Source organism: Vulpes lagopus, chromosome 13 (genome assembly GCF_018345385.1).
Source record: "Vulpes lagopus strain Blue_001 chromosome 13, ASM1834538v1, whole genome shotgun sequence".
In the NCBI taxonomy this organism is placed as follows: domain Eukaryota; kingdom Metazoa; phylum Chordata; class Mammalia; order Carnivora; family Canidae; genus Vulpes; species Vulpes lagopus.
Genome location: NC_054836.1, coordinates 37955667 through 37975924, shown reverse-complemented (window position 1 = coordinate 37975924; position 20258 = coordinate 37955667). Strand labels below are relative to the sequence as shown.

General features: G+C 33.7%; 1 protein-coding gene across 6 annotated transcripts in view; it reads right to left on the bottom strand.

Moving 5' to 3' along the window:
* Positions 1–20258, bottom strand: part of PALS2 (protein associated with LIN7 2, MAGUK family member) — a 107063-nt gene that overhangs the window by 12796 nt on the left and 74009 nt on the right. For 5 of the 6 annotated variants that reach the window (XM_041727668.1, XM_041727667.1, XM_041727669.1 and 2 more), the window contains exons 6-10: positions 12403–12444; positions 10840–10971; positions 8907–9006; positions 8504–8572; positions 6736–6897 (exon numbers count right to left, since the gene is read on the bottom strand). In XM_041727668.1, coding sequence (XP_041583602.1) covers positions 6736–6897; positions 8504–8572; positions 8907–9006; positions 10840–10971; positions 12403–12444 — 505 coding nt within the window. The remainder of the gene's footprint in view (positions 1–6735; positions 6898–8503; positions 8573–8906; positions 9007–10839; positions 10972–12402; positions 12445–20258) is intronic. The other variant, XM_041727672.1, reaches the window with a different exon arrangement.

Here is a 20258-nt window from a genome sequence, read left to right as displayed (position 1 = left end):
CTGAAAGAGATGAGAAAGTTACAGAATCTTCCAGGGGGCTGAAGGAAAAGTAGAGGAAAAGAAGATGTGATGGATGAAATCAGTGACTGGGTGAAAATAAAGCTCTTTGCTATTTGTACTCCCAAAGAGCTCAGTCATCCAACAAACCACTTAGTTACCTACTTGCCAGAAACAAATTAGTCAACTGACCTAACTGCAAGGATTCTAGGAAATGAATGTGTATTCCAAAAATATGAGAAAAGATTTTATTGGGCTGGTAGCTATTTACCCAAATTCAGGAAAAGATTTTAAATTAATAAATTATTGATGGATTCTAAAACAATTTGGTAAAAGTTTGTTGAGGACAATACTTACAGTTTCAAAGTATCTTTGAACAGATTACTTATTAATGACAAATGAAAGTTACCTTTTATAGTAAAGAAATCTATCAGACATGACCTAAATCAATAATCAAAGTTAACATCCTCAGTAATGGGACAAACTGACAAGATGTACCTACTATGTAACATTCAGAGAAGGATAAAACATGACTTTATATTTTTCTAATAATGCCTGATTTGAACCTAATCATGGGGAAACAATCAAGTAAACGCATGGTGAGGGACATTTACATTAAGTGGATAAAAGACTCTAATTAAAAGGCAGAGAGACTGGTAGAATGGATTTAAACAACAAACAAGCAACCATGATCCAACTATATGCTGTCCCTAAACTACATACTTTAGATCAAAGACATCAGTAGGTTGAAAGTAAAAGGACTGAAAAATACCCCATACAAACAGTAACACAAATAGACCTGGAGTGGAGATATATATATATATATATATCATACAAAATAAAAAAGACAAAAACTGTTGGGGCACCTGGGTGGCTTAGTGGCTGAGCATCTCTCTTTGGCTCAGGTTGTGATCCTGGGGTCCTGGGATCAAATCCCACATCAGGACCCCTGCAGGGAGCCTGCTTCTCCTTTTGTCTATGTCTCTGCCTCTCTCTCTCTGTCTCTCATGAATAAATAAATGCAATCTTTATTACTAGAGACAAAGAACATTTTATAATGATAAAAGTGTCAATCTACCAAAATGATTTTAAAAGTACAAACATATGTACATCTAACAACAAAATTCCCAAAACACATGCTGCAAAAACTGACAGAATTGAAGGGAGCAATAGTTAAGTCAACAATAGTATTTGAGACTTCAATAACACACTTTACACTTTCAAATAACGGATAAGACAAATAGGAGATCAACAAGGAAATAAAAGGCTTGACCAGTACTATAAGCCAACTAGACCTAACAGACCTCTATAGAAGACTCCACCCAATGACAGCAGAATACATATCCTTCCTAAGTATACCTGGAACATTCTCCAAAATGGATCTTATCTGAGGTTATAAAGCAAGTCCCAGAGAGTTTAATAAGAGTAAAATCATATAATATTCCCTGACCACAATGGAATGAATTAGAAATCAGTAACAGAAGAAATCTGGGAAATTAAAAAAATATGTGGAAATTGAACAATACGCTCCTAAACAACCAATGGGTCAAATAGGAAATCATAAATGTAATTAGAAAATATTTTGAGATGAATGAAAACAAAAACCACAATACCAAAACTTATGAGATGCAGCTGAAGCAGTTGCTTTTTTTTTTTTTTTTAAATTTTTGTTTATTTATTTATGATAGTCACACAGGGAGAGAAAGAGAGGCAAAGACATAGGCAGAGGGAGAAGCAGGCTCCAGGCACCGGGAGCCCGACATGGGATTCGATCCCGGGTCTCCAGGATCGCGCCCTGGGCCAAAGGCAGGCGCCAAACCGCTGCGCCACCCAGGGATCCCTGAAGCAGTTGCTTCTAAGGAAATTTACAACTGCAAATGTCTATTAAAAATGAAGATCTCAACCCAATAACTTAACACTCTACCCAAAGAAAATGGAAAAATAGCAAACATAACCCAAAACAAAAAGGAAATAGGACTATCACAGAAATTAATGGAGAATAGAAAACCAATACAGAAAATCAAAAAAAGCAAATGTTAGTTTTTTGAAAGAACACCAAAATTGACAGACCTTTAAACCAAGAAAACCTTTATGACCAAGAAAAGAAGAGCAAGAACTCAAATTACTAAAATCAGAAATAAAAGAGGGGATATTACCATAGGTGCTGCAGAAATTCTGAAACTCTAAAAAGAAACAGAAAACCCCAGCAGACTTATAACAAGATTGAATCAGTAATCAAAACCTCCTACAAAAATGATCCTGGGATTGGATGCTTTCAAGGGTAAACTATGAATTTAAAGAATAAACCATCAATCCTTTACAAACTCCTCCAAAAAAACATAAGTGAAAAGAATACCTCCCAATTCAATCTATGAGTCTAGTACTATCACTATCAACATTAGCTAACATAATAAGAAATGAAACCTATGGACTAGTGTTTCTTATCTACAGCTGCACAAATATTCAACAAATATTAGCACATTGATTCTAGAAGCATATCAAAAGGTTCATACACCATGACTAAATGGGATTTACCACAGGAACACAATTATTGTAAAAGAATAAAAAAATCATGTTATTGTCTCAATAAAGAAAAAATATTTGGCAAAATCCAGTACCTTCTCAGGATAAAAAGTCAATGAACTAGGAATAGAAGAGAATTTCTCCAACCTGATGGAAGATTATCTACAAAAACTCCACAGCTAACATCATGCTTAGTGATAAAAGACTGAATAGGTATCTCTCTAACACCATGAACAAGACAAGGATGTCCACTTTTGCCACTTCTATTCCATGCTGCACTGGAGGTTCTAATCAGGGCAATTAGATAATAAGAAGAAATAAATGGAACCCAGTTTAAAGGAATAAGGAAAACTATCTCTATTTGTACATAATATGATCTTATATATAAAAAATCTTGAGAAATTTGCAAAAAAAATTACAACAAACAAATTCAGCAAGGTTATACATTTATAATGAACAATCTGAAAAGGAAAAATTAGGAAAACAAATACTTAGGAATAAATTTGACCAAAAAAAGCATATGACTTGTACACTGAAAACTACAAATATTACTGAAAGAAATTAAGGAAGAATAAACTATAAAGCGTTAGAGAGTTATGGATGAGAATTGGACCACTTTATCCCCAGAACACTAAAGAGATTTAGGACTTTGAAGCAAGAAGCTGAAAACTGGAGGTGGGGGTGTAATTATGGATATGGAGCAGGTTAATCCATATCTTCTCTCTCCATCTTGTTAGAGAACAGTATCAGCAGGAGGGATATCTGAAAACTCTTCTCTGGAAAATTTAACAGCTCCCCTCAAAAAAAAATATATATATACTTTAAAGATTTTATTTATTCATGAGAGAAGCAGAGAGAGAGAGAGGCAGAGATATAGGCAGAGGGAGAAGCAGGATCCCTCCAGGGAGCCCAATGCAGGACTCGATCCCAAAATCATGACCTGAGCAAGGCAGACACTCAATCACTGAGCCTTCCAGGTGTGCCCTCAAAAATATCTTATGCCAACTTTTTGGTTCCTTCAACAAAACAGATCTCTCCTTGCCTATCTCATATAATAAAGCTCAGCCAATTACCCAGATCTGCTCAAGTACACAGAGCTTCCAATCAGTTATTACACTTACTTTTAGGTATGAATGTACCGCCAAGGATCAGTGCATAAAAGAAAGAAATCCTCTAGCATAAAAGGGAAAATACGTATAAACATACCACAAACAGAAAAAATAACCCAGAGGAAAGCAGAGGTAATTTAGCTATAGACAAAAACCTAAAGAAAGATATACTATGTACTATTCTTAAAGATATATTAAGATATAGCCCCCACAAATAACAATGCTGTGGAAAAAACAACCAATAAACAGAAAATCCTAAAATGAAAAATAGGATTACTCATAAAGCAACAATGGAATAGAAAATGAAAAACTCAAGGTAATCGTTTAAAGAGTAGGATAAAAAAAAAGTGGGGGGGGATAGACAACATGATTTAAAAAAGACAGAGAGACCGAGAGAGACATTGAGAAGATGAATCCAGGATGTTTAACATCCAGCTAACAGATTCTACAAAAAGTGAACAGAGAGAACATGGAGAAATCATCCAAGAAATAACAATTTCTCAGAATTGAGGGACATGAGTCTCTAGTCTGAAGAGTCCACTAGTCATCAGCACAATGAATGTACACAATGTACACAATGAAGATGTACACAAAGGAATACTATTATTAAATTTCAACATATTCAAACATGAAAAAAATTTCAACAATATTCAAAATATTGCAAAACAACAAAGTGAAACAAACAAAAGACCTTGAATGTCTGTGCAAAAAAATAAGGTCATGTATGAAAGAACAGGGATTACAAAGGCAGTGGCATAAAAAAAACTGGATTCAAGAGTAACATCTTTTGAGTTTTACAATCTCGAATTTCTATTCTTGGTTAAGCAATCAATCAAATATAGGACAGAAAATATACATCTTCAAATACAAAGATAAAGAAATTATACCTCATACACCATTTCTTGTAAGGTTACAAAAGGATATGTCCCAGCAAAACAAGGCTACTGTGAACCCAGGGGAGCAACAAAAGGAAACATTCCCATGTCAACAGCAGCACAGACAGAACAGAGAGCATCTCATCTTCGTTGAAGCAGGAAGGTCTATGGTTCTTGAGACAGAGGTCTCCAAGAAAACAAACATGACTTACTGGATGAGAGTTTGGTTTAAAAAAAAAAAATTACACACATACACACATAAAATCAAGGAAAGACAGGAAGAAAAAAGGAACTCCAGCAATTGCTGAATGGAAGGAAGGAGAGGGAGAAGCTGTTTAAGAAAGTAAAATTCAATGAACTGAAACCAGACTTATTTTTATATTGGGAAGTCAGGAAGTCAAAAGATAAAGCTTATATTGGATAAAGCAAGAAATTGCAGAATGAGGACATTATTAAGAAATATGAAAGACTACCAAATAAATAGCAAGAAACATGAAAAGCAACTCTTTCTGGTAAGTAGGCCAAAGCAACACAGGCAGTTAATTTTTCTATTTACATAACTTTAAGAACTACTTGATTAAAATACTGTACATGTATTAAGTTGATAAAATGAGAAACAAAATAATTTTTTTTTAAAAGTAAACTTCTTCATTTTATTTTATTTTTATTTTTTTATTTATGATAGTCACACACAGAGAGAGAGAGAGAGAGGCAGAGACACAGGCAGAGGGAGAAGCAGGCTCCATGCATCGGGAGCCCGATGTGGGATTCGATCCCGGGTCTCCAGGATTGCGCCCTGGGCCAAAGGCAGGCACCAAACCACTGTGCCACCCAGGGATCCCACAAAATACTTTAAAATACTTAGGTCATTGAGAGGTTTTTATTTTCTTAACTATTTAACCAGTCTTTGTCTGAATTTAGTGACTTGCAGTGCCTACAATGGAATCCAAGGCCTTACCATGAAGAGATTACAAATAACACATGGTTATTACTCCTCCAACCAAACCCTAAGAATTTTAGCAATAAGATTACTCACTGAAAATAAAACCTTGAAATACCAGATGAAAGCAGAGAAACATTAAAATTCACCTAAAAGAGATGGAGTGACATTAGGCTAAGAATTAATTCAGAATGGCTTAATGGCATTAATATACCTAAAGAAAAAGGTATATTAATTAAAAAGGGGCTCAGTCAGCAATAGAAACACAGAAAGGGGAGTTATAAGGGCAACGCTGGCTTGTCTCCTGCATTGTTCAGGGGAGAGAGCATGTAAATTCCCATATGCAAAGGCCCATACATTTACAAAATAAAGACAAATGTGCTTTAGGCTTCATAACAAGTCTATGACATCATCTAACTTCTTGATGTGATCTGTTCTTATCAGGTATACTTCTGACATTATTGCTTAATTTTCCACATAAATATGCAAATATGGAAAGAATGTAAAGATCATAAAATGAATGTTTAGTTCACTTAATAGTTAGGCTTCCCATCCCTATTATTTTTATTTTATGTCAACCTTTGTGACCTTAATTAATGCTTCAGGAAGATGAATCACTGTTGATGTGCTATCAAAAATCAGGTTTATGATCTTGTAGGACAGAGCTACAAGGGAGAATGCACAAAATTCACAAAGGGATGGCCACATGGAGGGGGCGGTCTGAGGATTCAGCAGGTTTCCCTCTTTTCTTTTTGCTAAAATGGGTTAAAAAAATATAACTTTTCACATAAACATCAGTTGTACAAAATACAAAGTTAATAATGATTCTGCTAAAACTCCTAATACTTGCATTTAACTACCATTTCTGGATTAAAAAGTTTGGAGAAGCAACTCTCACTGGGCAACAAGCTGACAGGACTTAACTATTAACTATTTCAAGAAAGCTGTAGAGTCACTGAGTTTTTCAGGATCTTCTACTTGTTTATTTCCACTGGCATATTAAAAAATTCTTCGGGAGGGCAGCCCCAGTGGCGCAGCGGTTTAGCGCCGCCGGCGGCCAGGAACATGATCCTGGAGACCCGGGATCAAGTCCCACGTCAGGCTCGCTGCATGGAGCTGCATGGAGCCCACTTCTCCCTCTGCCTGTGTCTCTGTCTCTCTCTCTCTTTCTCTGTGTGTGTTTCTATGAATAAAACAAAACAAAACAAAACAAAAAAAACCTTCGGGAATAAAAATAATAATCTGTCCTACCCTACTCTTTGATTTCAATTAAACAGCAAAGAAAACTTACATGGCACTGTAGTTCCAAATCTAGTGGGATTCAACACTATGAACCTGTTTTTCAAGCTTCTTCGTCCCACACCTTGAGCGCCTATCAATACTAATGTCTTTCTCTGGAAGGGAGGCATTTTGGCTACCTCCTCATATATCTGGATTTCATGACGATCAAATTCTAAATATAAAAGGAAATGGAAAATCATCATATTCAGTTATCTTTCAGATGGATGAAAAACTTCTGCAATTCTGTTCAATAAGGGCTTAGTTGTTGGATAGGTAAATATCACTTGAATTATACTCACTACAGATGTTTTCATAAATTCATTTTTAAAATAGTTTTAAAAATCATTTTTATATTGGTAAAGTACAATAAACTATTTTATATCTTGATTTAAACATCTGCTTCCATCTATTTGCTCAAAAATTTGTCTAAGCTAGAAAATACCTGTGCTTTACCTTCATCACATATTCTATCCACTTAAACCTTATCAATTCATCACTAGAAATAATTCCTTTAATATATATAATCAAATTACAAATTAGCTTATGTAATTTGTTCAGCCAACTAGTGTATACCAGATATAAAAGATGGCAGTACACCTAGTGTGGCTGCTTCAGTAAGTCCCATAGAATGAGTATGCCCATCCAATAATATAAATGAATAAATACTGCATGCTTAGTCAGCAAACACCAGTTTGATTAAATAAATGCATTCGAACATGCTGACAACTAAATTTTAAGACTCTGAATTTATACATAAAATGTTGGAGCCAAACTATTTTGTCAAAACACATTCCAAAATTAAATCTTAGTGAGCAAGTTTTCTATTTTGCAAGAAAGCTGTAAGGATATATATCCTTCATATATAATTCATATATAATGAATAATAAGGCCAAAGTGGGTTTGAAATAGTATATTACCTGTTATTAGTTATAACTCTCAATCTGCAGTAATAATACTTCCTCCTTAGGTGATTATCTTAATAATAACAACTCTTTCTTTGCATAATTTTTCCACAGAAGATTACAACAACATTAAGGGAAAGTCTATTTTCCCCTTATTTTATTATTATTATTTCCGTTATAGTGTGCTATTTAGTTTTATTACAAGTGTAGAGGCAGCTCTGAAGTCTATAAAGTATTTTAAAATTGTCAATTCCTTTCAGAAGGCTTTCTCACTCAAAGAGCTGCATTTCATGCCTGTCAGCCTCTAGAACTGAAAAGAATAACTATGGTAGTTGTCATATTTACCTTTTTTTTAGTCTAAAAGATTTAAGAGAGAATCCTACTAGATCAGATTAAGATTTGTTTGGTCCAGTGTTATTTTCCCAAAACTATCATGGACAATGTTAAGGCAAGATATAGCTGCTCTTAATCATCTCTTTTAGTATCTTCATCAAGGCATTTCTTTAGAAATTATATATAAATTACCATCAAGGTTCTGTGAAATAAATAGTATTAATAATACTGTTCCTTCAATAATACAAGCATAAATCCTAACCAATTCATTTTATTGTAAACTATACCTAAAAACAAAACAAAACAAAAAACAAAACAAAAAACCCACAAACCACTCTGGTGACAGTACAAGTATATACAGTATCAAGATTTAAATAATGTCTTCATATTATATTGTACCGTGTTTTCAAGTGACATCCCCTTACAGTTGGGTATTAATCTGAATTACTTTCATTTAAAATTATATATTCAGAGTTTATGCTACATTAATTAATGATTAAAGCTATCTCACTTGGACTTTTCGAAAAGGTATTTAAAACATACCTGCATTTCTGGTTGTGAGATACATCATCTTTTTCTTTTTTTTGCTACTTATGGTTCCACAAAAAGGTCCTGAAGGGTGACAAGACAAATATAACTTAAAACAGTATGTCAGAATATAATAAAACTGCCCTGTGGTATTCTATAGGGGTGGGAGAATTACCTTTCTAGTGTTGTGTCCTACAGAGCAGAAGGGGGCAGAAGTGAGTTGAGCCACTAATTTTGATAACTATACCAGCAGGTGGCAGAGAGGGATCAAAAAGTTTACTTTTGAGAGAGATACAACAAAGTAGATGGGATGGATTAGATACATTTTAAATAAATTTATTTGCTGATTCAGATGAAAAGAGGAAAAGAAAGGTGATCACAAAGGACTACTTGTTACACATTGTTTTGAGCTCATCACCTGAATTGTCCCAGTCTCTTCTAACAAATGCCTTTCTCTTCTCTTCCAGGAACTGGCTTGGAATGAGACCAGCGCTTCCTCCCTCTTTTACATGGCTAGCCTAGAATCAAATTAATGAATTGTATATCTCAGTGACCAAACCTTGAGACCATATTCTAATAAGTAGGACAAGTAATAGTAAAAATATACTGCATTTGCTCTTCAAAACTGACCCTGAGATTTAAATCCATGGCATTGTCAGTTAACGATACTTCAACATTTTAGTGCTAAGGAATCAACTGGCACCTGCTCAATCTGCCATTTGGTGTCAAAATTCTGGGACCAAAATGCAAAAGTTTAAAGGAAGGATCTTTACATTACTACAACTTTTTATTTATAATGCTAAATTAGTCATCAAATGAAAAGGAATAATAATTTTTATGTGTTAAAAGGATGTTTCATTAGCACTGTGTATTAAAAGGATGTTTCATTAGCACCGTTAGTAAGGTATTTACTATCAACCTTAGGCCTACTAGAGAGACAGAATCTGAATATCCTAAGTTTAAAATAGGTAAAATTACATCTACTGTCAAGAAACTGAATTTTGAAATCCAAAAATGTGCTGTTTTAAAAATAGTGGCTAAAGAACTGGCTACTAATGGCTTATATTCCACAAAGTTAGGGTCTTTTATCTTTACAACTTGCATTGAAAAATCTGGTATTATTTTTAGCCATTAAAATCCTAAAAAACAGAATTAAAGTAACAGATCACTAAATGCAGGAAAAGACTGAAATAATGGTGATAGGATGAAAAACAGAACTAAGAGATAACATTCACAGAAAGGAGTAAAAGAGAAAAATTTCCTGGAAAAGTTGAATAAAGGAAACAGCCACAGAAAAAGTTTTTTGATGAGAGTTCTAAGAAATTCAGTGGAAACCTCTAGAGATCATGGATTCTGTTTAATTTACCTATTTTTTAGTTCTCTCACTGCAAAATGCCCTTGTACATAATAATATCTTAATTTAAATTTAAGGACACATTAGTGGGATTGTTCTCATTCTTGTCATTCATTCCTCCTTAGAAGTCAATATAACTTTACAGAGCTAACGTGAGTTACTAATACTTCCATTTAATTTAGAGTTAGGGCTAGGTTCTGGGTCCTTTCTTCTTACACCTTGCTTTTAAATGAGAATCTCACTTGTTCTGACAGTTTAAGGGATTTTAGACTTTGATTTGTCAGTTTCTCTAGCTCTGAATACTGTGGGTATTAGCCAGTGTAAACAATTACAAAAACAGATTTAATTCTGCTGTTAGAGATTCCTGAAAGCTGTACTATGGGGAAAGTAAACAGAACATGATTGCAGAGATCTTTAGAAAATGAAGTGGAGGAAAATACAGTGATAACATATATTCCTTTCCATATACACAGATTTCAATCCAAAACCAACTAACACTAATCATAAAGCAAACCTTCATTTCTCAGTAACTGAGAAAAGGTGGGGAAACAGACTTAAGAGCCTAATAAAGTATTTTTTATTTGCCATGAATGTATATAGAGGGAGACAATATAGAGACACTACTATACACATAATAAAAGACTTCTAGATTAAACAAAACAACAACAAACACTGAGAAGGGATGACCCCAAGTGCATTGTTCTTGCCCAATGCCATATTTGACCGCAATCACTCATGTGAAGAACCAACTGTTCTAATCCCTAAACCAACAGAATACCTCCACAGGCTAGTTAATTCTGCGTTAACAGCTACTCACAAATTCCCTCTCAATTTGCTCTTCTGTCCACAAAATTAGCAGCCATGAAGCAGGAGCTGTTCATGCAGGAAAAATGATTTAAACAAATGCTAATATCTTCTTTCTGAGTATTCAGATATTGGCCAGGTCTAAGATTGAAAATAAAAAAGCAGCTGAGGAAATTATGAGAAGCATACTAACCTGCCACCAGTTTGGATCTTCTCTGTTTACAATTTGAAGAATTTCTCCTTTTGAAAACTTCAATCCTGCTTCTTTGCAGGGTATCAGGTTATCATTGTATGGATTATAATCAAAATGACATTTCACAAACACCTAAAACACACAGCACAATTTAAAGTAGTAGAGATGTATCATTTGTCACTAGATTTTTGAAATCTTTTTCAAATGACTATTATTTAATTGTAATTGACAATTTACTTAGTAAGGAACTTATTCTACTCAAATAAAAATCAATGATTAGACATTAATAATTTGGCATTAGAAGACACAAATATTAGTACAATTAAAATTTTGTTTCCTTTTTAATGTCTAATCTTAAATCAACAATCATTTTACTCTACCATTCTGACACTTTCTCCAAATCTTTTCACGATTTTCCAACTAACGTTGTGTAATATCTATGCAATTAAATGCCACTTTCTGATTAACCCCCAGAAACAATATATGCAGCTGATTTAAGGCATATATTTCAGATATAATAGGACTTTTTTTTTTTTTTTTTTTTTTTTTTACTTTTTGAAAGAGCCCTAAGACCAAAATTTAACAATGAAAGTTCATGTTGAGGTCAGACCTGAAATATATTTAGTAACTTAAAAAAATTAAAAACCCAAATTTCATCACTAGTAATATATTTTTTATGATCACACAGATTCACAGTGGCCAAAGCTAGTGTGGTAAATACTTTTTTGAAATCATCCTGCTCTGACTTAAATAATTAGCATTAAATTAATTGTAAGAAAAACACTGAAAAAGCCTTGGAACTAATTCTCAATTTAAATTCACTAAACTATACAAATTTCTTTTAAATACGTTTTAATAATAAAAGTATGCCAGTTACCACTATTAGCTCCAATAACTGGAATATTTTGCTAATTCACTTTAAATTCTAATAAGTTACGCATTTTCAGTATTTGATGGCAAGTTCAGATTACTTTCTTAAAGTTTTCATGCATAATTATAAGAATTCAAATTTTATCTACTGAAGAATTAACTTGGCATTAATCAGCAGGTAAACTTTAACAAGCAGAAGAGCACAAAATTAGTCAAAATAACATTGTTATTATATTTCTGTAAATGTAACCAAACAATATATTCAAGTAACACAAGCAGATACATTATATTATTAGTGTGGTACAATGTAATGTGATGGATGCATATTAAGACAATTTTAAAGTAACACTAAGTTTGGGAACATGTGACAGAATTTTAGTTATTTACAATTAGATGATTGTGGTAGAAAGCATTCAGAACATTTTCAGTAACTTTGGAAAGACTATTTAAAAAATCAGTAAGCTAATAATTTTTTTGATATACAATTTTAGATATATCTAAAAAGCAAGCATACAAGCAATATTAAGGTTGCTAAAATGTGACAACTGGCTAACTGGACAATAGCATGCAGCTCAATGTTTTGGCAATGGAAAAAACACCCAAATTATTAAGTTTATTTAATCAAGGTAAATTTAGTTGGCTGATAAGACAGAAAAACGGAATACCAGAGAATGTCCTGGAATGACATCATACCTGACGGACGTGTGCTGGATGCCTCTCCATACTGATGCAACTCTAAAAATATATTTTTCATTGCATAAATAAAGCCAGACTTTTAAACTGACAATAAATTAACAAAATATAAACAAACTACTGGGCCATTTTGTTACTTCACTCATTTGGTAAAGTAACTACTCCCCTCATCAATTGTCCATAGGGTATAACACCTGAAAATTATAAATAATAGAAGCAAAAAGGTAGAGGTGCTTGAGATGAGGCAGAGAAAAAGGATGGGTATGCAAAATTGTAAAAATACTTGAAACTCCTTACTACTCAAGAAAGCTGCATCAAATGAATAGTAAGAGCATCCTGTCATCTAACTAGGAATGTGTTTATCATTCTTATCTGTGGGACAACATACATTTTATAACCATAAGTTCTGATTTTCTGAGATAGTCTAAATTTCAAATATTTATTCCCTTACTCCCATTAAATTATTCTGGAAATGTCATTATTTGTGAAATACACCTCTCAAATGTAAAGGATTTCTAGAGGAACAGTTATTATTTCACTTATTAAACTAATTTTAGAACATTATTCTCATACTTGAAAACTCAGATTAGCCTGGTTTTACTTTGACTTTTAAAAATCTGTCTGGAAAAGAATAAAATAAATAAAATAAAATAAAATAAAAAAAATAAAGTATAAAATAAAATAAATAAAATAAAACATACAATAAAATAAAATAAAATAAAATAAAATAAAATCTGTCTGGAAAATAAATTAACACAACCTTTGCTCTCAAGATTTTATAATGACCTTAAAATCATTAGAGATTTGACCAGATTTAGTATAATTATATTCTATCAAGTATATTGTAAAGTGTTTTACTAATAGACTATGAATGTTAACGGTTCATTCATTATTAAGAAGTTACTAAACACAATTTACTAAAATTTTCAACCTTATATTCTTATCACTAAAGAAAAAACTGACCAACCAATAATCTAAAGTAGATTGAACAGAGAATGGGAAGTACAAATGGCTTTTTAAAAATTTTTTTATTTTTTAAGATTTTATTTATTTATTCATGAGAGACACGGGGGGGAGAGAGAGAGAGAGAGAGAGAGGCAGAGACACAGGTAGAGGGAGGAGCAGGCTCCATGAAGGGAGCCCGATGTGGGACTCGATCCCGGGACTCCAAGATCATGCCCCGGGCCGAAGGCAGGCGCTAAACCACTGAGCCACCCAGAGATCACCACAAATGACTTTTAAACACAAAAGGTATTCAACATGACTCAGAATAGAAATATGAATTAAAACTATATGATGATAATATCTTCTTCCTGTCAGATTAGCAGAAATCCAAATATCTGATAACATTCTATAGATAGGACTATGGGCCAACAGGCTTTTTTCTAATAGGTTGGTGGAGGATCTGGTTCAGTCCCCTTGGGAGAACAATTTGACAATAGCTATCAAAATTACAAATGCAAAAATCTCACCTAGTAATCCACCTCTGGTAGTGTATTAAATAGCAATGTTACTCAGACATATATGCAAAATGACTTACGTACAAGAGTATTAATTACTAAATTATTCCTGGTAGAAAAGGATTGGATGCAACCTAATTGTTCAATAATACGGAATTGGTTAAATAAATGATGATAAATCTATGTGATATAATACTATGCAGCTATTAAAAAGCATGGGGAGGCGGTGATGTGTGTCAAGAGGCAGTCTATGTACCAATAAGGAAAGATCTTAAACATACAGGGTTAAGTGAAAAAAAAAAAAAAAGTGTATATACTATGTAACCTTTTCATTGAAAAGGAGGTGGAATAGGATTAATATATAATTTTTGCTTACTTGCATATGAATAAAGAAACTTTAGAAAGATAAACTAATAGCATGGTTTCTTTTTTTTTTTTTAATTTTTATTTATTTATGATAGTCACAGAGAGAGAGAGAGGCAGAGACATAGGCAGAGGGAGAAGCAGGCTCCATGCACCGGGAGCCTGTCGTGGGATTCGATCCTGGGTCTCCAGGATCGCGCCCTGGGCCAAAGGCAGGCGCTAAACCGCTGCGCCACCCAGGGATCCCAATAGCATGGTTTCTTATGAGGAATGAGGACTAGGTTTTAGTGGATTAGGAGAGAGATTTCAATTGAATACCTATTTATATTTCTTGAATTTTCAACCATGGGAATGATTCACCTGTTTAAAAATTAAATTTAAAAATTTTATGGTATCTTAAAAATAAGATAAAATGACTCATGCTTCTCACTAAGATGAACTAATAAAGGACCCTCCAACCTGAAGCAATTAAAATATTGGACAAAACTTTACTAAACATTTTTTTAAGACATCAGACAATGAAGTCCGTGATCTCTAAAAAAATGGAAATAAACAGCATGAACTTTTCAGTTGCCCCTGCTAACTGCACAGAACAAGTTCCCAGGTTGCAACTTAGGAAGGAAGAATCTCGGTAGAGCCTGGTGGTCTCCAAGTTGAGGAGATGAGCTGGGTCACCAGAGAGATCAAGGTGGTTGCAGCATACAAAATATAGTCAGTGAGGAAAAGGTTGCACACTCAAGAACTTCAGAGCACTCCCCTCCAGTCTTCAGCAGAATATTGATCATGCATGGATATGGGGAAACTATTCAGTAAGGTAAAGAACCAGCATGGTAAGGAGCAATATCATCAGGTCACACAGGGTGAGAAAAATTTCTTTTCTCACCAAAGTGAGTAGAAAAATCTCAATTCATGAGGCACTGAGTAGTCAAAAGGATTATGCCCCAAACTTAATCCTGCTCTGGTTGCACCTAACAAAGCTTAAAAAGCAAGATCTGAAAGGATCAAACTGCTCCCAGTTAACCTAAGTATCCTAGAACAAAGCTTAAGAATCTTCTGAGTACAAAAATATCCAGCATTCAACATGGTAAAATTTATGTCTAGCAGCCAATCAAAAATAACCAGGTATGCAAATAAGCAGGAAAATATAAAATGCAGAGAAAAATCAATTAAGTGTGATCCAGAAATGATAAACATAATGAATTAGTAGATAAAAACATTAAAATAGTTATTTTAACTTTACATATTGTTTTGTTTTGTTTCTTACATATTGTATTCTTATGTTCAGGAAGCTAGAGGAAGGACTAGCCATGTTATGTAGAAACACGACAGATATAAAAAAGACTCAATTTAGATTTCTGGAGATGAAAACCAAACTATATGAGATGAAAAAGCCCACCACAAATGATTAAGAGATGACACAGTGAAGGAAACAGATAAGTAAACTTGAAGATAAAGCATTAAAAGATTAAAAAAAAAAAAAAAACAGGGGGCAGCCTGGGTGACTCAGCGGTTTAGCGCCGCCTTCAGCCCAGGGTGTGATCCTGGAGACCCGGGATCGGGTCCCACGTCAGGCTCCCTGCATGGAACCTGCTCCTCCCTCTGCCTGTGTCTCTGCCTCCCTCTCTCTCTCTCTCTCTCTCTCTCTCTCTCATGAATAAATAAATAAAATCTTAAAAAAAAAAAGATAAAGGGAAGTAAAAAGACTGAAATAAATGAAGAGTATCACTGAGCGATGGGACAACTTCAAAGAGCCTAATATATGTGGAAGTGATGTCACCAAAGGACAGAAGAAATGGGCAAAGAAAAATAATCTGAAGAGGTAATAGTCAAAATGCTTCCAAATTTGAGGAAAGAAATAGTCTTTTCAACAAATGGAGCTGCTGGAAAACTGGATATCTATATGCAACCCCCACTCACCCATATCTTAAATTATACAAAGATTCATATCCATATCCATTTAGTGTACATCTAGAGATAGATGTAAAGCATAAGACTATACAACTGTTAAAAAAAAATACCAAAAAAAATCTTTATGACCTTAGGTTTATACAAAAATATTTTACACGGAATATAAGCATTATCTGTAAAAGAAAAACATAGAAAAACTGGACTTCATCAAAATTAAGAACTTCTGCTCTTTGTATTACACTGTTAAGAGAATGAAAAGGCAAGCCTTTTCACTGTGAGAAAATCCTTATAAGTCATAATTCTGATAAAAATACCCAACATTCAAAATAAAGAACTCTGAAAACTAAATTAAAAAACAAACAAAAAATGGATAAGATTTGAAGACAATCACCAAAACAAACATAAAAAAAAATAAACACATAGAAAAGATGCTCAATATTAAACAGTCATAAGGGAAATGCAAATTAGAATCATACTGAGGGCAGCCCCAGTGGCCCAGTGGTTTAGCGCCACCTGCAGCCCAGGGGGTGATTCTGGAGACCCAGGATCGAGTCCCACGTTGGGCTCCCTGCATGGAGCCTGCTTCTCCCTCTGTTTCTCCCTCTGCCTCTCTGTCTCTCATGAATAAATAAATAAAATCTTTAAAAAAAAATCATACTGAGATACCACTATACAACTACATAGGTGTCTAAATTTATAAGGACTCACCATAACAAATGTTGGTGAAGATGTACACCATCTTCTCTCACCATTTTATGAGAGATTGAAACTCTCATAAAATGATGCTGGGAATGTATACTGGTACGACCACTTCTGAAAACAGTTTAGCCACTTCTCTGAAAGTTCAATATATACCTACCATGACCCAATCCTTCAATTCCTAGGTATTCACCCAAGAGACGTGCATGTAAATGTCCACAGCATCTTTATTTATACAGCCCCAAATTGGAAACAACAAAAATGTTCAGCAGCCAATTAATGAATAAACTGTGGTATAGCCAAGCAATGGAATACTACTCATCAACAGAAAGGAATCAACTACTAATACACATAAAAAGATGGATGAATCCCAAAAGAATTATGCTGAGTGAAAGACAACAGATTTAAACCCAAAAAACAGCAAAGAAGATTCATGTTGTATGCTTCCATTTATATAAAAATAAGGAAAAATGTAAACTAAACTATAGTGACAGAAAACAGAGCAGTGCTTGCCTGGAATGCAGGGGGAGGTGGGAGGGAGCATGGAGGAAGTACTATAAATGGATACAAAGAAACTCTGGAGTGCTAGATATATATATCCTGTCTTGATTATGTTGATGGTTTCACTTTAAATATAAACTTTATCTCAAAGATATTTTTTAAGTAAAAATAAAAATTTTAATCGTACTGAAAAAATAAAATATTGCACAGGACTATGTTGGACCTATGCAAATGACAATAATTAGTAGAAGAAATTAAATGGATGAAATGGCTGTAGAAATAGCTCTACCATGACCTTTATGCTAAATTAGAATGTGGCTGTTAATTTGGGAATATGTTATCTTAACATAGTGCAAGTGCTCCTTACATATCCCCAGTCTCAACACATATTTTCAGGTCCATTTGAATTTGCAATCAGAACAAGTGACAAGGTGGTGAATGCAGTGATCATAGGTGCTACAAAGTTCACTATGACAATAGCAGAGATGATTAAGGATGAATGTTATTTTTCGAAAGATTTTCAAAGTATATGAACTCAGCGTACTCAGTTAAATGCAGCCACACACACATTTTCAATTAGCAGGGAGACTAGATTATATGTTTGCTTAAAAAAGCTTTGAGGGACAATGCACACTCCTATATGGTAAATCTCCATCTGCAGGCCACAAATTTAAGCTTCTGTCAAAAAATTAACTTAAAAAAATCTATTACACTAGACTGTTCAGAATTATACTACTGTTCTTAATTTATATCACATTTGAATCATTTGTTCATGCAAAGCCTACTTTTACTTATTCCTTTTAATAATGTGGTAAACAGCCAAAAACTTGCACCCAAAACAGAAGCTAGAACCTTAAGTGGTCTTCCTGCTCTCATTTCATTCCATCCCATCACCCTGGCTTCCCCAGCTAAAGTAACCCTTACCTGAATTTTGTGTTCATAAATTCCTTGCTTTCCTTTCATACAGTTTTACCACTGTCCAAATATATACATTCTTTTAAAGTATGCATTTAGTTGTTTTAAACATAAAAAAATGTTATCACACTATAGCATATAATCTTTTGGGATTTATATGCTTGTTAATATGTTTTCAGTTGTACATATATACAAACTGCTCTAGGAAATGACTGTTTTGGTATATGTGAACACTCAATTGTGATAATGCTAAACTCCCCCCACCCCACCCATCCTGCAGTTATATGAATTTACACACCACCAGCAGTGTAGATAGAAATTGTACAGTCACATGCACACTTTTTGCCAACTGAATGTTATAAAATGGTATTTCACAGTGTGATTTTTAATATTGCTTCATAGGTTCACTGATTGTGTCTTTTACTTGATTTGTGTATGTAAAGTGAAACAGGAACACAACTTCATATGCTATCCCTGTTAATAACCAGTTTCATTCACTGAATAGTCTCTCCCCTTCTCACTAAAAGATATATCATCTTATCAAAGTAGTACATGTATTAGCTCTCTTTCTGAACTCTCTATTCCATTAGTCATTCTATCTGCTGCTATGCCATTACCACGATTGTACCAGATTAGTTATTAGTAATCAGATGCCACAGATTAGTAATGCCCCAGTCCTGCTTTTCTACCTCAAAAGTGTCTTTACTACTCATCAAATACTATGAAAAACTTTATTGGAATTCCATTGAATCTAAAAGTCAATTTGAGGAAAATGCACACTTTCACAACATTGTCTTCTCATCCATGAAAATGATGTATCTGCTATTTAGATCTTCATTGTAATATTTTTGTTAGATTTATTCCTACACATCAATGTGACATTCCCTGACTTTATTGTAAATGATGTTTGTCTTTGAACCTGTTTTTTGTATATTAATCTTATTTTTAAATATCTTGCTCAACTCTTATTTCTAATACTTTATATTAGAGGCATACTTTATGTCTTAGGGGCATTCTATGCAAAAAAATATAGATTATTTGAAAATAGTAATTTTTGATTTCTCCTTTCCAAACTTTGCTTCTATAATTTGTCTATTTGTGCTTATGAAACTTCCAATAAAATATTAAATAGAAATGGTGTTAATTAACATCCTTCTCTAGTTTTATTTTTTGTAATGAGGCAATAGTTTGCCCAGGACAGTCATTGTTTATGCCTATCGTTCCAATATAATTAGTAATCATTTCCTCATTTGCTTTAGAAAATGACCCAATTTAGATGTTTTGGCTCACTTTGGAAGCCTTCATATTGTAGTCTCTTTTCTTTTTTATGATAGATAGGCTTAAGAACTGCCGCAGGCTTGGATGACTTCTAACCCATTTAAATCTTTTCTCCCAGTTCCAAAGGCTAAATAAAAGAGTTTGAGAAGGCATGGGATGGGAATAAATTTAAGCCTGACAGGACTAAAGATCCTTGCATTTCACTGTTCAGTCCAGTTCACCAGGTACAGAATCTACAAAGGAATTTGAGTCAAAGTGTTAACATGTAACATGTTAATATAAAAATTTTAAAAGCCTTGGTAAACTGGTAAAAAATTCTGGTTTAAACTACAGGGATAAAAATCTTCCTAATTATCACAACACACACACACACATACACACACACACACAAATCTTAGGTTTTACTTTTCCAATCTATTCAGGTCCAAATGGCAATGTGCTAGTTGAGAAATACAGGAAGTCTGAGAGGTACCAGTGATGTGAAATGTCTAATTTCAAATATTTCTTTTATGATTTTTTTTCTCTGAAGACAAGGTCTCTACCTTTATCTCAACCAAAGTTCACTATAAGCCTATTTACTTTTTGGTGTCAAATATACATACTAAAATTCATGACTAAAATATTCTATTCTTCATATTGAAGGAGGATGGCAGTAGAGTAGGAAGATGTTATGCTTGCCTTGTCCCACAAATACAACTACATAACTGTCAAATCATCCTAAATACATCAGAA